At 47.9% G+C, this 20,129-nt stretch overlaps 7 protein-coding genes across 7 annotated transcripts; 4 read left to right on the top strand and 3 right to left on the bottom strand.

Annotated features, from left to right (window-relative positions):
• Positions 1-153: 153 nt before the first annotated feature.
• Positions 154-1,454, bottom strand: P153DRAFT_143029 (uncharacterized protein). Its single transcript, XM_033662121.1, has one exon. The coding sequence runs from the start codon at positions 1,229-1,231 to the stop codon at positions 326-328; it is 906 nt and encodes a 301-aa protein (XP_033518420.1). The 5' UTR covers positions 1,232-1,454; the 3' UTR covers positions 154-325.
• A 3,839-nt stretch (positions 1,455-5,293) lies between these two features.
• Positions 5,294-7,402, bottom strand: P153DRAFT_351671 (electron transfer protein 1, mitochondrial precursor). Its single transcript, XM_033666355.1, has 2 exons — positions 6,829-7,402; positions 5,294-6,772 (listed from the first exon to the last, which is right to left on the bottom strand). The coding sequence occupies exons 1-2, from the start codon at positions 7,224-7,226 to the stop codon at positions 5,638-5,640; spliced, it is 1,533 nt and encodes a 510-aa protein (XP_033518419.1). The 5' UTR covers positions 7,227-7,402; the 3' UTR covers positions 5,294-5,637.
• A 3,555-nt stretch (positions 7,403-10,957) lies between these two features.
• Positions 10,958-13,907, top strand: P153DRAFT_361645 (uncharacterized protein; the record flags this gene model as incomplete). Its single annotated transcript, XM_033667002.1, has 2 exons — positions 10,958-11,489; positions 11,548-13,907. 2 exons carry the CDS (start codon positions 10,958-10,960, stop codon positions 13,905-13,907), a joined length of 2,892 nt encoding a protein of 963 aa, XP_033518418.1.
• Positions 13,908-15,471: 1,564 nt separating this feature from the next.
• Positions 15,472-16,044, top strand: P153DRAFT_361644 (PEBP-like protein; the record flags this gene model as incomplete). The annotated part of the gene is made up of 1 exon (XM_033667001.1): positions 15,472-16,044. One exon carries the CDS (start codon positions 15,472-15,474, stop codon positions 16,042-16,044), a length of 573 nt encoding a protein of 190 aa, XP_033518417.1.
• Positions 16,045-16,556: 512 nt separating this feature from the next.
• P153DRAFT_142900 (uncharacterized protein) lies at positions 16,557-17,311 on the top strand. The gene has a single exon (XM_033662120.1). It carries the CDS (start codon positions 16,766-16,768, stop codon positions 17,144-17,146), a length of 381 nt encoding a protein of 126 aa, XP_033518416.1. The 5' UTR covers positions 16,557-16,765; the 3' UTR covers positions 17,147-17,311.
• A 23-nt stretch (positions 17,312-17,334) lies between these two features.
• P153DRAFT_303286 (uncharacterized protein) lies at positions 17,335-18,001 on the top strand (the record flags this gene model as incomplete). Its single annotated transcript, XM_033664504.1, has 2 exons — positions 17,335-17,723; positions 17,776-18,001. 2 exons carry the CDS (start codon positions 17,335-17,337, stop codon positions 17,999-18,001), a joined length of 615 nt encoding a protein of 204 aa, XP_033518415.1.
• A 577-nt stretch (positions 18,002-18,578) lies between these two features.
• On the bottom strand, positions 18,579-19,992 carry P153DRAFT_351657 (uncharacterized protein). Its single transcript, XM_033666354.1, has 3 exons — positions 19,416-19,992; positions 19,178-19,330; positions 18,579-19,019 (listed from the first exon to the last, which is right to left on the bottom strand). Exons 1-3 carry the CDS (start codon positions 19,558-19,560, stop codon positions 18,820-18,822), a joined length of 498 nt encoding a protein of 165 aa, XP_033518414.1. The 5' UTR covers positions 19,561-19,992; the 3' UTR covers positions 18,579-18,819.
• Between the last annotated feature and the right edge of the window lie 137 nt (positions 19,993-20,129).

The raw sequence follows: 20,129 nt of genomic DNA, 5'->3' as shown, positions 1-20,129 counted from the left end.
CGGAACCTGGCCCGCCGTTGCATATTCAGTCAATCATCTGGACCCCCGGATATACACTAGGACCGGCAAAATCATGCCCCATCGGAGATCCTCTGACGTGGCGAGCGCGGTATGGTTGCTCGATGAGGAGAGCATATCCCGAACCTTCATCTCGCCATCAGTCATGGCTTTTACCAAAGTAAATCTGTTGGCTGGCCTACCTATTACCGTAGTTCCAACGAGCAATGCCTGCCACAACTTGCAGGAAACGCGTCACAAGATGGCAAGACAGACGCTTGTTGAAATCCTTTCACCGGTTCTCTCGCTAGGGCTAGGTCTTCGCGTTCTACAGTGTGTCGATGAGCTCAACATTTGTCAGTCCATTGACGAGGTAGTGCAGTGGGCGTCCGTCCGTTTCTCCTTTAGCCTGTTGCATCACAACAAGAAGGAAATCCCTGCGATTGAGTGAATCTCTCGTCACCAGATACGTTGATCCCAAGGTATGAGATATTGGCAACAGGCATCGATCATCGAGAATGAGGTGATGAGTGTGTGAGCCTCTGTCATAGTTTTTCAAAGGTGAGGTTTTGTTGTTGTCTGTTTGGCCAAGAACGGCCTCGCGTGGTGCACAAAGCCACGCCAGCCATCCAAACAAACACCAAAACTGCGGCCATGCTGCGACCCTCTCCTGCCACCCCAATAGAGCCCTGCGAATAGACTCAATGCCGATTTTTACGCCCTTCTGTGTCGATGAATTACCAATGTGATCATCCGTTGTTCTAGCAACGAATATGACCGAAAAAACGGCCTTGTGGTCCTCAAATCGTGGTCGACCTTGATTTTGATCATGGCTCGACGTTGATTTTTGGTACATGGCACTCCGCTTCAACTGCTCGTCATGTGAGATCAAAGCGATGCTGGGTAAGGCGCAAGCACATGGGCGGCGGAGGATAGGGTGGCAAGGTCGCACGCAATTTCGATCCCGGGACGAGTTCAAGCTGTGCTTGTGTGGGGTCGGATATGCGGTCGCCGGGCCTCGCCTGGTGAGTGGTGGACGGGGAGGTGTTGCAGTGTTGTATTGGTGGGCGCTGCTCGAGGTGGGTCTACGTCGGGCTGGCCTGGCTGTATGCATGTCCCCGCGCTCAGAGTGAATTGGTTGGCTGGAGCAGTTGAGGGGCGTATGTACGCCGAGATCTGGATGTCTTGCAAGGGCTGGGACGAGTGCAACGAGGTAGCTAGAGCTATTCTCCATTCTACAAAGCTACTCTAGGCAGGGGGAACATGCCGAGCTCAATCATCTAAGAACGATGGGCATTGTGGAGGAAATTGACAACGCAGACTTGGTGATTACGAATTGCCTAGGAGAAGCAATGGAAGGAAGGCGGGGTCTCAAGCTGACTACTTCGATTGCTCGCGCTCCGTCCATCGGTGTAAGCATGTGCATGGGCTGGAGAGCGTTGGTTCGAGAGTGGAAGGCTCGCTCCCATGCACCCAACATCTAGCCGCATATGCACAACGGAGGAGCTGGACTACTTGATAAACCGGCTTTCTTTCAGAGGTTCATTCGGCTACCGAGTGCACGAGAGTTCTGTCGAGCCAATATCGATATTGCATGTGGTTGGTGCAGGTCGAATTGCGGCAAAGACTTCATTTACTCATGCCTTGAGTTCATGCTTGGGCGAGGTGTGAACGGCACAAATGCGGCAGCATGATTACTCACACAGCTCGAACACGAACAGGTGGATGGAAAGACGTAGCCTTGTGCTTGTTGATCTCGGCTTGGCTGATACGTCGGGTTCGTATATGTGCAACAAACTCTGCAAGTGTAAACATTGGCGTAGCTGCTACAATGTGTCCTCCAATGACGCACACCGAGGGGTGCAATTGTGATGTATAATGGAATGCTCAGCACGCCGCTTCTCTGCCGTGTCAGAGGTAAGAAAAGGCTTTCTCCACTTTCTCCGTCTATACACTGAGCATGGGAATTGTAGATCCGAGATCCTGGACTCTGAGGCGCGGATGCATGCTATTGGAGTTTTTCTGGGTTCTCGGTTACCCCCTGGAACTTGTGCTGCATTCTAGCAAGCCGACATGACTCTGTGTCGAGCTAAACATGGTTATACCGCTTCTTTACAAATTGAATGTCGACTCGCAAGTGCTAGCCAAGCAGCAGTGCCGAAGATGAGCGGTGACTGCCGTCACTGCTGGTAGAAGGGCCGACATGGGATGGGAGACAGGTATTCGAGGTTAGAAGCAGAAGAGTGGGGTAAGGAAGACACGGCAAAGGCCACGATAGGCGTAGAGGGGATTCAACGAAGAATACTCGCCTCCATCGACATTTGCTGTGCTATGTGAGAAAGTCGAACACAATTACGTCCGTGAACTACTTTGGCGGTTTGGACATGTTCATTGATCCAGTGACACGGTTGTGACGCGGAATTCTCCCAATCCTCACAGCCGTTAGGGTATCCGCATCGGAAAAAAGTCCGCTTACTATGTTGAGAGCTGCAGCAGCGTGCGTCACTAGCCTCGAGCTCAATACCTAAGCGAGCGTGGAAATCGTCCTGGTCTGAGGACCTGTCGTTCTAGCATCACATCACGATACCTGGGGAGCACATCTTTTGCGAAGTTGTCTTGCGTGCGTTGTTCAAGGGGATTTGGGAATGGTAATACCTGAACTGTCGTTGAACGCATCCTTTTGTCGACACTTTTTATCACCCCGATATACCTAATGCAAAAGTGGGGGCGTTGGTTGCTGCAATCAAAAGTTTTGTAAACTTTCAAGGAATCCTGCTTCCTGGAGGATTTGGTTGGCAATTGAACAGAGCCGTTTGTGACCAGGTTGCCGCACGTGTGGTGTTAGAGTTTGACTTGATAAATGAGGGGTATGTGTTCAAGAGACGCGAACATCCTTGGAAAGCTTAGGAAGGAATATGATAGGTGACAGAGTTCAATCGACGTTTAGAGGACGCGGTTCCCATAGGAGTTACGAGGTATTCATTAACTGCCTGGATTCGAGATTATCTGCAGACAAACGAGATGCATCATAAGAGCGGCTTCTATCGATTCTTAGAAGCATTACCACCCCACAACATAGAATGAATCATGGCAAAGGTTTCCATACAAGCTACGTGATTCTTCGACCTTGCACTATATTGACACTGACGTATTTGACTATCAAATCACCATCTAGCAGATGTCAGAAACACTCAGTGGGTAACCTACCATTATGAGCAAGCATGATGTACGCCAATACCATATTACTAACTTTCATTTTGAAGAATCAAACTTTAATCGACGGCTGCTTGGGTCTCGAACACGCGTGCCTACATGGGCACATTGTGCAGCTGGTTGTGAGGGGAGTGTTGATAAGCTTTAATTCTCTCTCACTACTGCTACGCATTTTTGCTATCATCAACCTTGCGTCAAGTATGCAGGCTCTGGCTACTATTCAGCGTTAGAATATGAAGTCTCTTCCTCCGTTGCGTTAGTCTGGAAACATGTCAAGTACCAATACGCCGATGATCAACAAAAATAACCACCATCCCCTAAAAGTGCATATTGAACACCTTCGCACCTGAAAGGTAAGTGCCTAGATATTACAATAACATGACACCAGACACATATTGAGGAAACACCCATACAAACTTCATGTCTGCAGCTGTTGAAAGGGATACCACCACTGATACACACAGGCCAAACGAGGACGTTTATCTCGTCAGAGATGTTGATCCCAAGATCTCAAAGATAAAAGTTGTTTCGAGTATAGGCAAATTAACCATAATGGCTTATGCGTTATGAATTTATGGCTAGGTGACAGTTTGAAACTGCACTCTTTTATGCTTTCCTCTCCTTCTCACTTGTCATTTGCATGAAGGACATATATACCATCCATCAACCACAACCAATTTGCCATTCACACAAGCCTAAGCCTTCCACCCAGCTTCTCTTTCTGCATCAGTATAATAGCACATGGCCATATCTCTACCCTACACCCTCCCTCCCTTCGAGCGACCAGTCATTTCCCGCTCCAAACCCTTCCACCTTTCCACAACTCTGCCCCGCCGAAAAACAAGCGCTCGCAAGTATCCTGACCAAAACCTCCTCCAGCAATCCACATCCTCATCCTCATCCTCATCCACATCCTCATCCACTATCCCCCCTCCTTATTCCCACTAACCACTAACCACTACACTCTCATCCTCCCCTTCTACCCCTGCCCTCAAATCTCCACCCCACAACAAAATACTACTTTCGTACCAAAAGTCTACGAGCACAACGTACAAGAAGTCAAGGGGTAGAACGCAATCCTGCACCGCTCCAGTAGCAAGACGTCTTACCTATATGCCGTGTATTCTACAAGACGGCGTAGCGATGGAAACAGCGAAACAGCGAGGCGAGGCGGGATTCTTGGAAAGTGTACATCTAGCGTCTACGCTCCTACACAACACGCCCACTGGACAGGTAAATGATACTTCCGCCCTCCCCTCGTGTAAAAATCCCAGTTCCTATACTTCCTGGCGTTCAGCAAGAGCGGAATGTATAATGCAAGTGGTAGAAGTGGGGACGTCGGAACTCTCCCCCCTTTGTGGAAATACAACTCCCCCGTCTGTACACCCCTACAAGATTGTAGACGGGATGGGTATACCCAGCCCGCTGCGCAACACTGCATGTTCTGTGCTCTAGTATCCAGATGGTTGGACTACGCCCCCCAGCACCAGCATCAGACGTGCTTGGAGAGTCGTGCTGGGTCGTCGAAAGTGGATCTTATACCACGTCACTGCACCGACGTGCTAATCCTGCCCCCTCCATCTCTGGCGAGACGTACATCTCCTAAAGTATCAGGGATATTCGATATTGATTTTATTTTACCAACCCGTAGACGTGTGGTCTGGAACGGAGGGGGTGTATAAACAGCGTTCTTAGTAACAGTGATGGTACAACATAGGGTACGTGTGTGGTTGATTGGTAAACTTCGACTCCACCTCAACAGGCTGATACCCTAAACTATCGGCAAAGAACAAGGGCAAGGCGTTCCTTGAACGTGATATCGAGCGCACCTGTTCCCCATGGACGAGCCGGGGTCCACTGCACTCCATCACCCCCGAATCCAAAGACACAAACCGATATCCGGCTTTCCACCCAGGCACACAGACTAAACGTAGATATACTAATTATGTACTGAACACCGGACCAGCACCAACAACGGTAACAGTAACAAAAACAGTAGTAGTGTGAAGTCCAACCCAACACACACCGCTGTATTCATCTAGACCAGTAATTCCATCAGATCACATGGCTTTCATTCCATGGGCTCATATCCTGAGTGATGTCTCATTGTATATATCCGTGTCCATACTCGTGCTCGTGCTCGATGTATGTGTACACCTCCTCTCTCGTATATTACCATATCCTTACACATGAAGTAAATCATCACAACCAGGCGAGTAAATCAAGTCAAGTCAAGCAGCCCATTCGAACCTCACGAGTCGTGCAAGGGCGTACCCAAGCCTAACGACGACCAATCAACAGCCCAAAGAACCCAAGTAAGAGGGGAAACCCCAAATCCATAAAAGCCTCACAATATAATGTACATTTCTAACCCCCAACCACGCCTCATAAACACAACGCGCGACACACTCTAAACATCCAAAACCTCTACACCCCCTTCTCCCCACCCTTCGCAGCCTCAAGACGCGAACTAATATGCTGCGTAGCCTTTGTCCTATGACCCACTGGCTTCAAGACCTGATTCAGTATGGCGCGTCTCGGCAGAGAAATCCTACTAAACAGCACAACCGAGCCCGTAAGCAGGGCCAGCGCGCCAGCCTGATGCGTAGCAGCCAACCACGTAGGCACCATATAAACCAGCGTACTAATACCCAGCGCGACCTGCAGGGAGACAAGATGAACCATGCCGAGCACACCTTTACTCGCGTCCTTGGGCAGCGTAGTGCGGACGCCCTTTGAGAAGCGGGAGTACGCGAACAGCGACAAAACGGCTGTGAAGGTAGTCGTGGCCAGGGCGCGGTGGTCGAGCTGCACGAGCGACGGGTTCTCGAGCATGTTGCGCCACCAGAGGTCGGAGTGGTCGGGGACGTGGCTGTAGAAGGGGTCGAAGAGCTCCTTTCTAGGGGGGGTGAGGCCGAGGCCCATCCAGGGGAATTCGTTGTAGATGAGGCCTGCGTCGAGGCCGGCGACGAGGGCGCCGGACATGGCGGTTGTGAAGACTAGGAGCGCGAGGCCGACGACGGAGCCGCGGAAGATGCGTAGGGCGGGGTGTTGGAGGGCGCGGATGTTTTCGGCGGCTTTGGCGGGGTCGGCGAGCATGCGGTTTTCTTTGAGGATGGAGAGGCCGGCTAGGACCATGGAGCAGTAGACTGTGAAAGCAGCGCCGAGATGGGCTGTTAGACGGTATTGGCTGACGCGAGGGTGGCTGCCCGGAGCAAATAGGTCATCCTTGAGCCCGCTCTTGACCATCCACCAGCCGATCACGCCCTGGAAGCCAATCATGCCGCAGATGCCAACGAGCTTCCAGGCCATCGAGGGCGTCACCCTGCGGCGGGCGATGAAGTAGGCCGTGGGGACGAGGAAGGTGATGCCAATGACGCGACCCCACAGACGGTGGCCCCATTCCATGAAGTAGATCTGCTTGAACTCGGGGAGCGTCATGCTCGAGTTGAGGCGCACAAACTCGGGCGACGACTTGTACTTTGTGAACTCGCTGTCCCAAGCAGCCTCGCTCGAGGGCCACAGCGAGCCTGTGACGGGACGCCATTCGGTGATGCTCAGCCTAGCCAATTCGTTCAGTATACTACGCACTGTGAATGGGTGTGTTGTGAAGCCTACCCCGACTCTGTCAGGCGCGTTAAGCCGCCGAAAATGACGATGCCAAAGACGCTGGCAGCACTCCCCAGCAGCCAGTATGCCACCGTGTTGGACGACGTGTTGGGGAAGCTGCTGGACCTGGCCCCGCTCTTATTCGCATTGGTCGTGTCGCGCACGATGGCGCCCTCAGTATTGACCCCCTCGAGGGTGGCGCTGCTCCTCAATGGCTGCGTCGAGTTCCATCGCACTGATTGCAGGGCTGAGGGCCGCGGGACAGCGCACCGTGACTGTGACTGGGGCGTGGGCAGGGCAGCGCGGATCGGCGAGTGGTGGAGGCATGGCCTGCAGGAGAAGAGTCGTCGTGAGAGTCGCGGTGCAGCGGTGCGCAGCTGGGGCAGAGAGCGGAATATCGAGGCCATGGCCGACTCTGTGCATCAAATCTTGCCCTGCTGCTGCTGCTCCAACGGCGAAAGCACGAAAACGCTCCGAGGCGGGCGGACTTGGCGGACCCTGCGTCACCGTTGTGACAGCCAACTTAAGTGGGTCCTGGTATCCGTGGGATACCTAGGCCTCGTAATATCCCATGGATATCTACCGTAAAACTCCAGTTGTTTGACTTAAAGCTAGCAGGAGCACTTAGGAGCTAGAAGCTAGTCTAAATACTTAAATACTATATTACGTATTACTACCTATATAAACTGTTATCTATAGCTTTAAATCTAGCTTAATAACTATAGTAGAGGGCTCTAAATACGTATCTTAGGCTTAAATTTAGAGTTATTAACTATATATATTAATTTTTTTAGTTTTTAAGATATAACGTAATAATTATTATGTAAGGTAGTATATATAAGCTACTTAGCTACTTAGTACTACGTAAGATATAGTATTTAAATACTAAGGTTATACCTATAATTAGAGCTATATTTTATAAGTTTTAAGTTTTAGCTAAGTATTTTAAAAAATATATATATAGCTAGTAAATTTATAAAGCTTAGTATTAAAAAGTAAATATAAGTAATAGTAGTAAATACTATAAGGTAGGCTTTAAAATCCTTCTAATTCTTTACTAGTATAATAAGTAGTACTAAATTATAGCAATATTTTACTTAATTAGGTAATACTAAGTTACTAGTATAGTACTAAGAACTTTAAGAACTTTAAACTTTAAAGTCTATTAAAATAATCTAAATAACTTTATAACTTTAATACTTATATCTATCTTAATATTTTAATATTACTATAATCTTTTTTAAGCTTTAATTACTACTTTATCTTCTTCCTTACTTTCTATTCTTTCTACTCTACTAATTTAGGTAAGCTAAGAGAATTCTTAGTACTATTAATAATAATAGAATTTAATAAGATCTATTCTTTAGTATTTTTAGCTAATAGTTATTTTATAAAGTAAGCTTTATTTAATTAACTACCTCTAGGTATATTTCTACTTATTATAATATACTTTAAATTAAGTACTAATATAGCTCTATAACTCTTTTTTTACTAAGTAAGTATCTTACCTTTATCTTCTACTAGTAAGTAGGTAAAAATATTATTATTATACTTCTTAATTTTAATCTTATATAGGTCTTTTATTAGGTCCTTAAAGATCTCCTAACTAGTAAAGTTTACTTTATTAATAAAGTCTTTAATTTTAATTAAGTAGTTATTAGTACTAGTAAGGTTAATAGTAATACTAGTATAAATAAAAAAGTCTTTAATAAGCTATCTTTTTTAACTATTTAAGTTATTCTAGGTATTAGTAATAGCCTTTATTACTACTATCTACTTTACTAAAATTACTATTTATTTTATTAGATTTTACTCTAAAGTATTATTATTTAATAATAACTTAAGCTTCTCTTTTATTAATACCTTAAAAAACTTATTTATACTAATATTAAAGAACTAAAGTAGTCTAGTATATCTACTTAGAATTATTACTAGATAAATATACTTCTTTTAGAGTTTTACCTTTATAATATTTATTTTATAGAAGGCAGCGTAGTCTATTATAAGTAAGCTTTTATATTTTTATAATATATTAAATAGTTCTTTATCTAACTATTTAACTAAGAGCTCCTTATTATTATATATACTTAGATTAACTTTAATAGTAATATATAAGTTTTATTTATCTTACTTTTTCTAGTTAAGCTTACTACTAGCTATACTATAAAAGATAAGCTTTAGCTTAAGTCTTAGTATACTATTAGTAAATATATATAATATAAGAGTAGCTTATTATTTAGCCTAGCTAGAGTTAGTAATATTTCTATTAACTATATATTTTTCTTTAAAGTAGTAAGTATACCTATTAAAGAACTTAAAAGAAATTAGTACTTTATTTATATTAATAATATTAGATAGTTAGAAGCGCTAGAAATAGTAAAAAGATATCTAGATTATTAAGATCTAGTAAATAAAGTAAAGGAATTAATTTATAAGTTTAAGGTAGTAAAGTAGAAGATACTAGCTAGTATAAGTAAGTTATTACTAAGATATATCTTATTTCTAAAGGAAGTTTTTAAATTAGCTATTTAAAAATAAGAATTAGAAAAGCTGCTAAAGGTTAGTTAATTTCTATTTCTATATATAATAATTATAATTACTAACTTTACTATTACTATTAAGTTCTTAGCTATATATTATATTAAATATTATCTTTCCTTACTAATAGAACTAGTACTATAAAACCTTTTATTCTAACTATTAGTACTTAATAAACTATTAAAATAATTTAAGCTTAAGTTTAGAGTATCTTTTATAGCTAGTACCTAATATAGTAACCTAATAGTTATAGCTTAACGCTACTATCTTATACTAGTAAAGCTATATATTTTTTATAGTAGATACTAGAATTCTAAAGTAGGTAGTAGTATTCTTAAGCCTTAGAAGCCTATAATAACTATTATACTTAAGCCTATCTAGGTACTATTACTTCTAGGTAAAACTATTTTAAAAAAGTAAGTTTTTAAACTAATAGTATATAAAGTATAGTATAACCTTAATCTTCTATTAGACTAATAAAACTATATAAGTTCTAGATAATACCTTAGGTACTTTATATATAGTCTTCTTATTAAGAAGTAATTAAATTAACTAGTTATAATAGCCTTAATAGGTATTAAAAGAATAATTAAAGTTAAAGTTACTTAAAGTAATATTACTAAAGGTAACGTACTTATAAGTAGATTTAGGTAAAAGGACTATAATACAGCTAGTTAAATATAACAAAGTTAAATAAGTTAAAAGAGTCTTCTATATATAAGATAGAGAAAATATTAGAGGCTTAAGCTAATAAAATTTTTAGTAGATTTTAATATTAGCCTAAGCACTACTTAGGGGTATTTATTAGAGTGTCTATTTAGCATACCTAGCCTCCCTGCTAGCTTTAAGTTAAACAACTAGAGTTTTACGGTAGGCTTCGTAGTATCCCACGGATACCTAGCACTTCTGGTATCCTGCGGATATCTAGGTCTTGTAGTATCCCACGGATACCTAGGCCTTGTAGTATCCTGCCGATGCCTGGCCTTCGTGATATCCCACAGATATCTAGCACTCCTGGTATTCGTGGGATACCTAACATTCCTGGTATCCTGCGGATATCTAGCACTCATGATTTTGTAATTTCTAGCACTCGTGGTATCCGTGGGATACCTAACACTCCCGGTATCCTGCTGATATCTAGCACTCCTGGTATCCCACGGATACCTAGCCCTCGTACTTTCTCACAAATATATAACTCTCCCAATGTTCAGCCCTCGTAATATCCCACGGATATCTTGCCCTCCCAATATCTTGCCCTCCTGGTATCCCGCGGATATCTAGCCCGCCCAATCTCCCACATATGTCACGGCTGGACCCGCAGTCGACGAGGCTTGACCCATGACAAGCGATGATCACGGCCCTCTGCCGTACATCACACACCGTCTGCCAGCGGTGCAGCATGACCGCGCCCAGGGTTGAGCCTGCCGCCGGTCGTGTGCTCTCTTATATTCTCTGCCCTCTGCACACGTAACCGCTGCCCGTCCCGAGTTTGTCTGCCATCCCGCCCTGCTTGACACGGTCTGCATCCCACCCTGCTCGAGCCTGTCTGAAATCCGCACCCCACTGCCCGCGCCCATGTACCGCGCGTGTACTCGCTAGCATGGACACGCACGACCCTCACGCCGCCCAGGACCAGGACCGCGAAGACTTTGTGCAGATTGGAAACGAGCCAGCGCTGGTCGAGACTTGGTCCTTTGACGCCCTCGACGCTGTTGACAGCCCAACCTCTGCCTCTGCCTCTGCTTCTGCTTCTACCGCCCCTCGTGTCAGCCTCTTCTCGCCCAACGTGCCCGCAGAAGTCCACCATGAAGAGACTCCCCCAAACGATGCGAGCAGCGCCGCCCACATGCTGCCCGCCCTTGCCAACATGACGAAGCGCACCGCACGCCTCAAGGTCTCGGACGAGCATCCGCCCATCGTCCAGCTGCACACGCAGATTCCGCGCGCCCAAAAGAGCGGTGACGATCCCTCGACGCCCCTCGAGAACAAGAGCAGGAAGCGCACCACACATGATCTGGTCGGTAACGAGCACGCGACTCTCACCACCCTCAGCCGCTTGTTTGGCGAGACCACCATGGCCAACTCGCGCGCTCCCTCGTATAACAACGCCACCGGCCCGTTATACCTGCGAGGTACATCCCTCGTGTGCCACGCATTGCTCATGTGACGTGACGTACTGACGTGGTGCAGCCTCTAACGAAGCCATACCCCTGCCCGATCACCTGTACACCCGTGGCTTGCTTCAGGGACGTCACTCAGACATCACCGTCGTTGCCTTTGGCCAGCGCTACAACCTGCATCGTCTCATCCTCGACCGTGCGCCCTTCTTCACCACCGCCCTATCAGAGCCATGGATCGAGAGCCAGGCCAAGGAGGTCAGCCTGTACCCCGAACGCATCGATCCCAGCATAACCCAGGCTGCCTTTGAGCTGGCCATCAGGAAGCTGTACGGCGTCGAGATCTCAAAGGACTCGGACGTCGAGGCTGTGGGCCTCTTTGCTACAGGATGCTGGCTGGAAATGCAGGACCTCATCGACTCGGCCATCGAGTCTATCCTCCGTCAGATGGCCCCAGACACCCTCGCCTACCTCATCCGCTTAGTCACCACCAACTACTACGGACGATCAGGTGACCGCATCCTCGAGTCAGCCAAGGCCATGCTCAGCAGGAACGGCTGGGAGATGCCGCTGAAGTACTGGGACGATATGCCTGGAGATATCATTCGCGAGCTTGTCGGGTCGGACGGCTTCTTTGTCGACAGCGAGTGGGACAGATGGGTTTTGACCAAGCGTCTGCTCGACCGCCGATTACGACAGGCTGCTATCGAGGCGGGGTTGATTCAGCGCGGACAACGGCCCATTCCTCAGGCGCCGCAGTCAATGCGTTTGATGGCTGTCCGCTTTGACGGTGTCTATCGGCAAAACTCCCTAACCATGTCACAATCTTCAACCGATGTACAAGGCGACTGGCTCGCTCTTTACACCAGTCCCGACATTGAACGCATCCTGGTCCTCCTCGACGAAGGCATCCACTACATCCACATGGAGTACGAACAGCTCGGCTACATCAAGACCGCTCGTGATGTCTTTGGTCTACCCGTCATGCCGGAGAGGGTCATCTCAAACGCGCTCTGGCAGCAATTATCTCTTCGTCAAATAGTCCTCAATGTAGACGAGTCGTCGCAAGAGTTGGGTCTCTGCCAAGCCCCACCCGAGCCCGAGACGGCCAACGCAGGCACCAAAACTGAGGGGGAGGTTGTGGTCAAGGGTAAGCAGAAAGCGGTTGAAATCGCACCTGTAGAGTCCGAGGTCGAGTCGGAGAGCTGGGATGGGAACGGCAAGCCCCGCAAGTTCTGGATACCGAGCTCAGATTGCAACATCGTCCTCGGGAATGGGGTAGATCCTGTCGTCACCACATCCAGTACCTTCCAGCGCCATGCGACCCGCCTTTCTGCGTCTATGCAGCCAGAGGATGCTCAATGGGCTACTGACTTTGCATCTACCCCTTCTAACATGGCTCATCCCAACACGCGCATGGACAACACCTTCCGTCCCATCTCAGCTGGCGGTAGCAACGCTGGACAGCCGAAGCCCATCGCATATACCGAGTTCCCTCCTTTCCGCTTCGCTGCAGAGTTTCCGAACCCGCGCTTTCTCAAGGAGAAAAAGCGCGTCTACTCGCGGACTGTCTCGTACGCTGGATCTCTCTGGAACATCTACATCCAGAAGGTTCGCTCAGCCAAGAACGTCCAACTGGGTGTCTATCTCCATCGAGCTAAAGAAGAGTCAACCGAGGCTGCCAACATCAGTGCCACTCAGCCGAACGACGGGTCAGTGGATGCGCGCATAGGCCAGCTAGAGCGGGAAATGCTCATGCGCAGCGATCGACGCGAGCGCCGCCGCAGCACGCGCGAACCCTTCAACGACCAAACCGCCGAAGAAGACACCAGCGGCAGCGGCGGCGACCCAGACTCGACCCTCGTCTCCGCAAACCGCAACCCCCGCTTCTCCACCGACAGCACAGGTCGCCGCCGCAGCACAACACTCCCCCACATCACCACCACACGCAACCTGCCCCGCTTCCAATTCCAGCCCCTCGGCTCATCGCCCCCCACACACGGGGAAAACATCGACTCCCCCGGCTTCCCGGCAGACGTCTACTCCCCCTCCGACCACGACTACATCTCCTCGGACGACGACGACGACGAGCTACATGCCATCTACCCAAACCCCTCCCTCACTACAACCGCGCAACGCAAATCCCGCCTCGCTATCCCCGCTCTTCCACCGTATGTCGACGGCAGACCGACGATCAAAACGTACTTTAAAATCTACAGCCCCTCCAAGGGAGGCAGGATGCTGAGTATTTATGAGAGCGCGCCTGATCGGTTTAATTTTAGCCAGAGCTGGGGATGGAAGAGTAGTACGTTGATGCTGGATGAGGTGGCGATTAGTGGGAGTGCGGATGAGGCGATTGGGGGGGCGGGCGGGGTGCCGGTGAAGAAGGGGGATGGGAAGTTGAGGTTTATGGTGGTTATTGGGAATCTTTGAGTGGTCATGATTTGGGTTTACGGTGTGGGGTAGTTTGTTGGGGGTGGGGGTAGATTGCATCAGGGTGGCGTTTTTTTTTCTTACGACGATTTTACACGTTGGGATGACTTGATGGTTTTCTTTCTTCTTCATGGTGTTACGAGATGGTGTTTAGATTGAGAGTCGTTTCGGGCTGGGTAGATGGGGGGTTGTACGCATGGCGTTTTTATATCGGAGCGGAATTTCATCACTCTGGGTGTGTTTGTGTTGCTTCTCGTCACTTTGAATGGCATGTTTTATGTGTTCCCTGCTTGTTCTTACCCCTACTATAAATATACGAGTGTTGAGTCGTGTCGTGTCGTTGCTATATCAACCTTGTGTTGGGATAGATGGATAGACGGACACGCGCTTAGGCTATCCAGGGATAAGGGACGTGGTGATACATTACCCAAGCATAAGTTACGCGTAGAGATATGTAATATGAGATGGAACTAGCCTAAGATGTCGCGGTTCAGCGGAAGCAGAATAGTCATCCTTCATGAGGGGTGATGGGAGGCTCGGTATTGTCCAGGTGGAGGGTGATGGCGAGGAGATGGATAGGGGACTTTTTTAGCCGCACTGTTAGAGCGTCTTGGGTGGACGAGTGACAGACGATGTTGGGGGAAACGAAGGCGTGCGTGCGGGTAGAATGCGCGTCGAGAGGTTTTGAGGTAGGGAAGAGCGCTGAGAAGAGATTGTGGAGCAAGGTGAGAAGCAGATTTGAGGAGGTGAAAATGAGAAAGGGGGGCAAGGTTGAGAGATGAGAGACTGGAAGGGATAGTTTGTATGGGTGGAGAAAGTGTGCGTTTTTTACTGGGGGTGAGTGAGGATGGTGGTTGTGAGGGTAATGGTGGAAGTGATATTGAGAACTGTTCTGAGAATCATTATGGAAATAGCTCTGAGACCTATTTTGAGGGATGTCCAAAAGAGAAGAATCTATGTTTTAGTTTGAGGTTGATTACTAAGCGACCTTATCACCTAGTCTCTGGATCTCTTCATCTCCTGCGCTCTCTTCAATTTTTGAGATTTCCGATTGCACTTCTTTGATCTTTGTTCCCTGACCGAGCAAGGATCGTTCGACTTTTGTGACGGCGGGGGTGGGTCTCAAATTTGGGTCTTTAAAGGTTCTAACAAGGAGTAAAGGTAAAACATGGTTGACGATATGGCTGTCGTGACAGAAGACTACCAACGTGGTAGAAACTTTTATCTAACAAGGTCTATTCCCAGCAGATCTAATGAATGTCTCAATCGCATCTACCGTCCATTGCGAAGGTGGTTCCAGATAGATTCCTACAACTACGACTGAACCCACATCTCGCAGACAGCTCGACCGAAACCCATGTGCCCAGACAAGGCAGATCCACCTCCACACATAGCCAAGATCTTGTGCATTCGCAAAGACACAAGGTGTGATTTATCCACCAATCACACACAAGATTCGAAATAAATACAAAACTATTCCAAACTCTCATAATTCCAGCATTGAACCAACTCTTCAAACTCCACAACACCCACAATCGCCATTACAAAATTCTTACGACAAAAAATGGCCTTGAACGCTCTTGTCGACTCGCTGAAAACGGCGGACCTACTCCCCTCCCCCGTCTTCCCAGCAGACTTCTCCCCCTCAGCAACCCTCAGCATAGCATTCCCTTCGAAAAATATCGAAAACGGCACATTAGTCCGCGTCAGCGAAGTCAAACAACAACCCACCCTCTCCATCTCCCTCTCCACACCCCCAGCCCCTTCTCAAGCCTACACATTTATGCTCATCGACCCCGATGCGCCCACACCCGCGGACCCAAAGTTCGCATACTGGCGCCATTGGGTCGTGTCGCACATCGTGCCCGGGACGCACGCTGACGCGACGCAGAGCGGGACTACGTTGACGCAGTATCTGGCGCCGGGGCCGAAGGATGAGTCTGGGCCGCATCGGTACTTGTTCCTACTTTTTGAGGAGCCGGAGGGGTTTAAGTTGGAGAAGAGTGATGTGGGGGGCGAGGAGTTTGTGGATCGGAGGAGTTTTAAGGTTGGGGAGTTTGTGGGGAGGCATGGGTTGAGGGTTGTGGGGGTACAGTGGATGAGGGGGGTTGGGGATGGGTGGGTGGGGGAGGAGTAGGGGTTTGAGGGTATGAGGTTTTACGGGGGGGAGAGAGGGAATGTGTGAGGGTTTTAAAGAAGCGGTTGGGAAAGATGAAATGTGTGTTTTTGGGGGTTTGCTCTGTGCGTTCTCGTCGATTTTGAAATCGTTACCGTCCCTACACACACAAAGAGAGTTTTACGTTCCATGGCTGGGCTGTCCCATGCATGTCTAGTACAAGCGCGCCGAAATCCGAACGTACCAAAAGCAATACGTCGTAGAGACTTTGTCATACCTTGGAACAATCCACAATCCCCAAACGAACAATATCTTATATCCATCAACCGAAACTCGAAATAAGCTACATGCCATTCCTTCAAAAACGGCCAACACGTTCCTTACCCAGCTCGACTTATTTCTACTTTCGTGGCGAATGGATACAGCAAGTCATCCTATTTCTACTCGCAACACACCCTTTACCTACATGCTCATTTCCATCATTCACGTTTTTCTCCTTGTGGCTGTGCTCGATCTGTCTCAATGCAGCCGCGAGTGGGGTCAGACGAGTCGTCGTTTTTACAGTTTCCTGATTCACTATTCTAACAGCTGATTCTGTCGACGAAGGCGCAGGTTTATGCTGAGTTTGGTCTTTTGCTTCGGATTTCGATGCGGCGATTATAATTGATGGTTTGTGGGTGGAAGGAAGTCTAAAGACTTGATAGTAACGGTGGAAGCGAGGACGTTAGTTAGTACTTCGAAAATGGGCGAATCTCTTTTTTCTGGCTTTTCCGTTGTCATTTTCTTCATCCACTTTCGAAACACTGATGGAACATGGCTTGTTGATAATTTCGTTGAACCTACCTTGGATTATCCCGGAAAAGAACACGCGGACTGTAGATTGTTTACTAGAGTATTTTCTTTCAACCGGGGATCAGGTTGCTCGAACTCTTGCTCAGGTCATGCTTTTTTCGAAGTTCAACCTTGTTTGTTGGTCCTGACTGCAGTGCTGCGCATGCACCGCCTCAAGGCCACCCGCAGATCTCTAATGAGCCCCACAAGTAGCCTCCAAAGAAAACCAAAAACGACGAAAGTGCACTATACGAATGGCAGTATCAACCGGGGTGGGGAGACGTGGAGTTAGCCTGCAGTAAGGCTGATTTGGTGGCCTGAGAGGTATGTTGCTGCCTAGCGACGGATAAATATCCCTAGCAATGTCACACTTCTCATCGTTACATCGCACTCGCAACTATCTGTTCACCATCCCCAAACTCGGTATTAAGGTTCCATTCGCGATCCAACACGCACCGCCTTTTTGTAGAGTAAACCATCATGGCCGGCCCCATGCTCAATCTCACCATCTTCCGCAAATCAACTTTCCACGCCCTGCGCGCCATCTCCCTCGCAACATTCCCCCTAGGATTCCTCTTCTTATTCATCCAAGGCGTCGCTTGCCATACTGCAAATCCGGCCATCGGCATCCTACCTCTCTTCTTCTCCTCCGCCTTCTCCGCCCTGCTCCTCGCCAACGAACGGAAGTGCGGATGCCAGGCCAGCGGGCTAACAGGAACGCCGATCCACCTAGTAGCCGACTTGATTCTCGGAGCATGGCTGCTCGTATGCTTGATATTGGATTGGGTGCTGATGGGAAGAGGACGCTGCAATAAGAAGACGGAGCTTATGCTAGGGACGTACGGGACGAACTTTTTGATCTGCAATTTGTGAGTTTTTCCATGTGTGTATGGGTCTGGTGTGCTCTGCTGATTTGTGTAGTCTTATCCATTTGTACTTTGTTGGCATGCAGCTCAGGGATGCGATGCTCTTGGGGATGACTTATCCGGCGTCCTGCCCGCAGTGCCAGAATAGATCGCTCTCGTTTGGCAGTATTAAGTTGGGGACGGGGCAGGAGAATGGGTATACTCCGCTGCTTGATGCCGAGGGTGGGCTGAGGAGCAGTATCGAGGTAGATGGGATGGCCAAAGACGGTTCAATCGTATAGACACATAATCTTCTGGAGCGTTCGTTCGATTGATATCCCGGATTTTAGGCTTTTTACTCTGCAATATATTCCTTCCTCATTCCTGTCTCTTCTAAAGCGCTATTGAATGAGCCCTTTCAAACTTCCTGCTCCATTTCTTGCACCTAATCCCAACTCTTCACCACATACCAACACATTCCGTCCACCAACCTTCCCAGCCTTTACAACATGTGGTACCTCTCCATCCCCCTATACCGCAGCTGATTGGTGTACAGGCCCAGCTAATTCGGTGGCTCCACATCGACGTTTCCAATGCAGTTACAAGTGGCGCAGTATCTTTTTAACGTAACAGGGTTTAATGCCGTTACGAACAGGGCTGCAGTAGTAAGAGTAATTCTAGCCAGTTGGGGCTAGACAAGTGTTTGGTTTGATGTACGACAAGGCTTTCTCGGTAACTATTTGTTTCCAGACTTGTTCCAGAAGCTGTCAGTGTTTCCGTCTGTAGAAACGGTATATCATACATACACTGCGACGACAAAACCACTATCTTGGACACATTCGTGCAGATCACCATACAACCAAGCTGTGAGTTGATATTGTGAGTGCGATAAAAATGAATTGATCTATCTTAGCAATTGAATGCTTCGTCGTTCTAGAAAAAGGCTCGAGTCCCATGAACGCCAACACCTGAAATGCCCATTTAGTCGTTAAAAGTCGTTAAAGCCTTGCTTTTGTTTCATTCCTCTCCTTCTCTCTCATCCTGCATCGCAAAAATATACAAGCATTACGTTCCGATCTGATGCGACTCTGCATATTCGGCCCAGTCTATCCCTTACTCTTCAAGACTCGCTGACGGGGCTGGTCGGGGTAGAAAAGTTGGGCGTTGCCGGAGCAGAGTAACCCTGAGACTGAGAAGCAGGTTCGCACACCGTTCGATGAGCTTTCCACGCCGACTTCTGGCACGCCTTGTCGCAGTAAAATGCAGCCTTGCAGCGAGAGCAGCGAAGTTTCGCGGGCCCACCTGAGCATGTGGAGCATGCTATGGTAAGTCAGTATGAAGAACGAACCATGCAACATGTAGTAAACATATCACACAGGTACAAGGCGGATGCAAGGGCAAGGGGTGTAAGGGGTTGCGGAGGATTTGCGCAAGGTGCATAGCGCTAAGGGTTCCTGCAGGAAAGGTGCATAACGTACGTTTAGAAGCGAGAGAAAAACTAAAACTCTCAGTGCTAGCCGTATGTCTGAGCGATGAGAAGAGTTCGGGCCTGTGAACGGCAGGAAATGATGATGTTGACGTTGACGTTGGTGGCGGTGAGGCGGAGCTGGATGGGGATCTTTGAGTGTTGTCTGGAATCCATATTAGCATGCATCATCAACGCGACGACAGTCTCAAAATAATTTGAACATGTCGCGAAACTTGGAAATCACCCACCACTCTGCGCACTATCTCTCCTCTCTAGGCCTGAGCTACCAAAACCTCCATTATTGAACGCGGACGTTCCATCATCTCTCACCGCCGCGTTCGCATCGCCAAGACTCGTCGTGAACACATTCAAACACACGCTTCGGGGTGGCATTTCGCTATTGATATAAAATGAAGGTAGAACTTGAAAAGGAGTGCAGGTGCTATATGAAACTACAAGAATTGGAAGGAAATCGAGAATTTATGAAAGAATGTGTTCCGTTGGTCGCATGTAAGTTTCGGTGAGGGAGCGGTGTGTGGTTCGTACAGCTGCAGGGGCACGGTTCCGAGCTAGCCATGCATCCAGTTAGGGGCTGACCTGTGCATAGAACGCGATGTCAGGTGTATCAACGCATCGGTGGAAGGAGGTGTCTTGGCCGACGAGATGAAAGGCATCGAGAGGATCGTAGATCTTGAAGGAGCTGTAATGTTAGAGACGACAGGAGCTCAACGCAACGAGCGAGAACGAATGAGGAAGGCCAACGCATGACGCCGACCGACTTCTCCTTTGTCTCGACGCAATGACCACACGCATCTACTGGTCAGCATCACTTGTGCAAATTTACAGATGCGTGTATCTTTCTGAGTCGGCCAAATTGCGCATTTACGGCTACTAGTCTCATACGCAATGCCTACGTGTAAAGAAACGTGACGCCAACAAAGCGCTGTCTACACCGTCGTTAG

Source organism: Dothidotthia symphoricarpi (assembly GCF_010015815.1).
Source record: "Dothidotthia symphoricarpi CBS 119687 unplaced genomic scaffold P153scaffold_25, whole genome shotgun sequence".
In the NCBI taxonomy this organism is placed as follows: Eukaryota; Fungi; Ascomycota; class Dothideomycetes; order Pleosporales; family Dothidotthiaceae; genus Dothidotthia; species Dothidotthia symphoricarpi.
The sequence above is the reverse complement of the archived record's forward strand: the minus strand, read 5'-3'. Positions and strand labels throughout refer to the sequence as shown.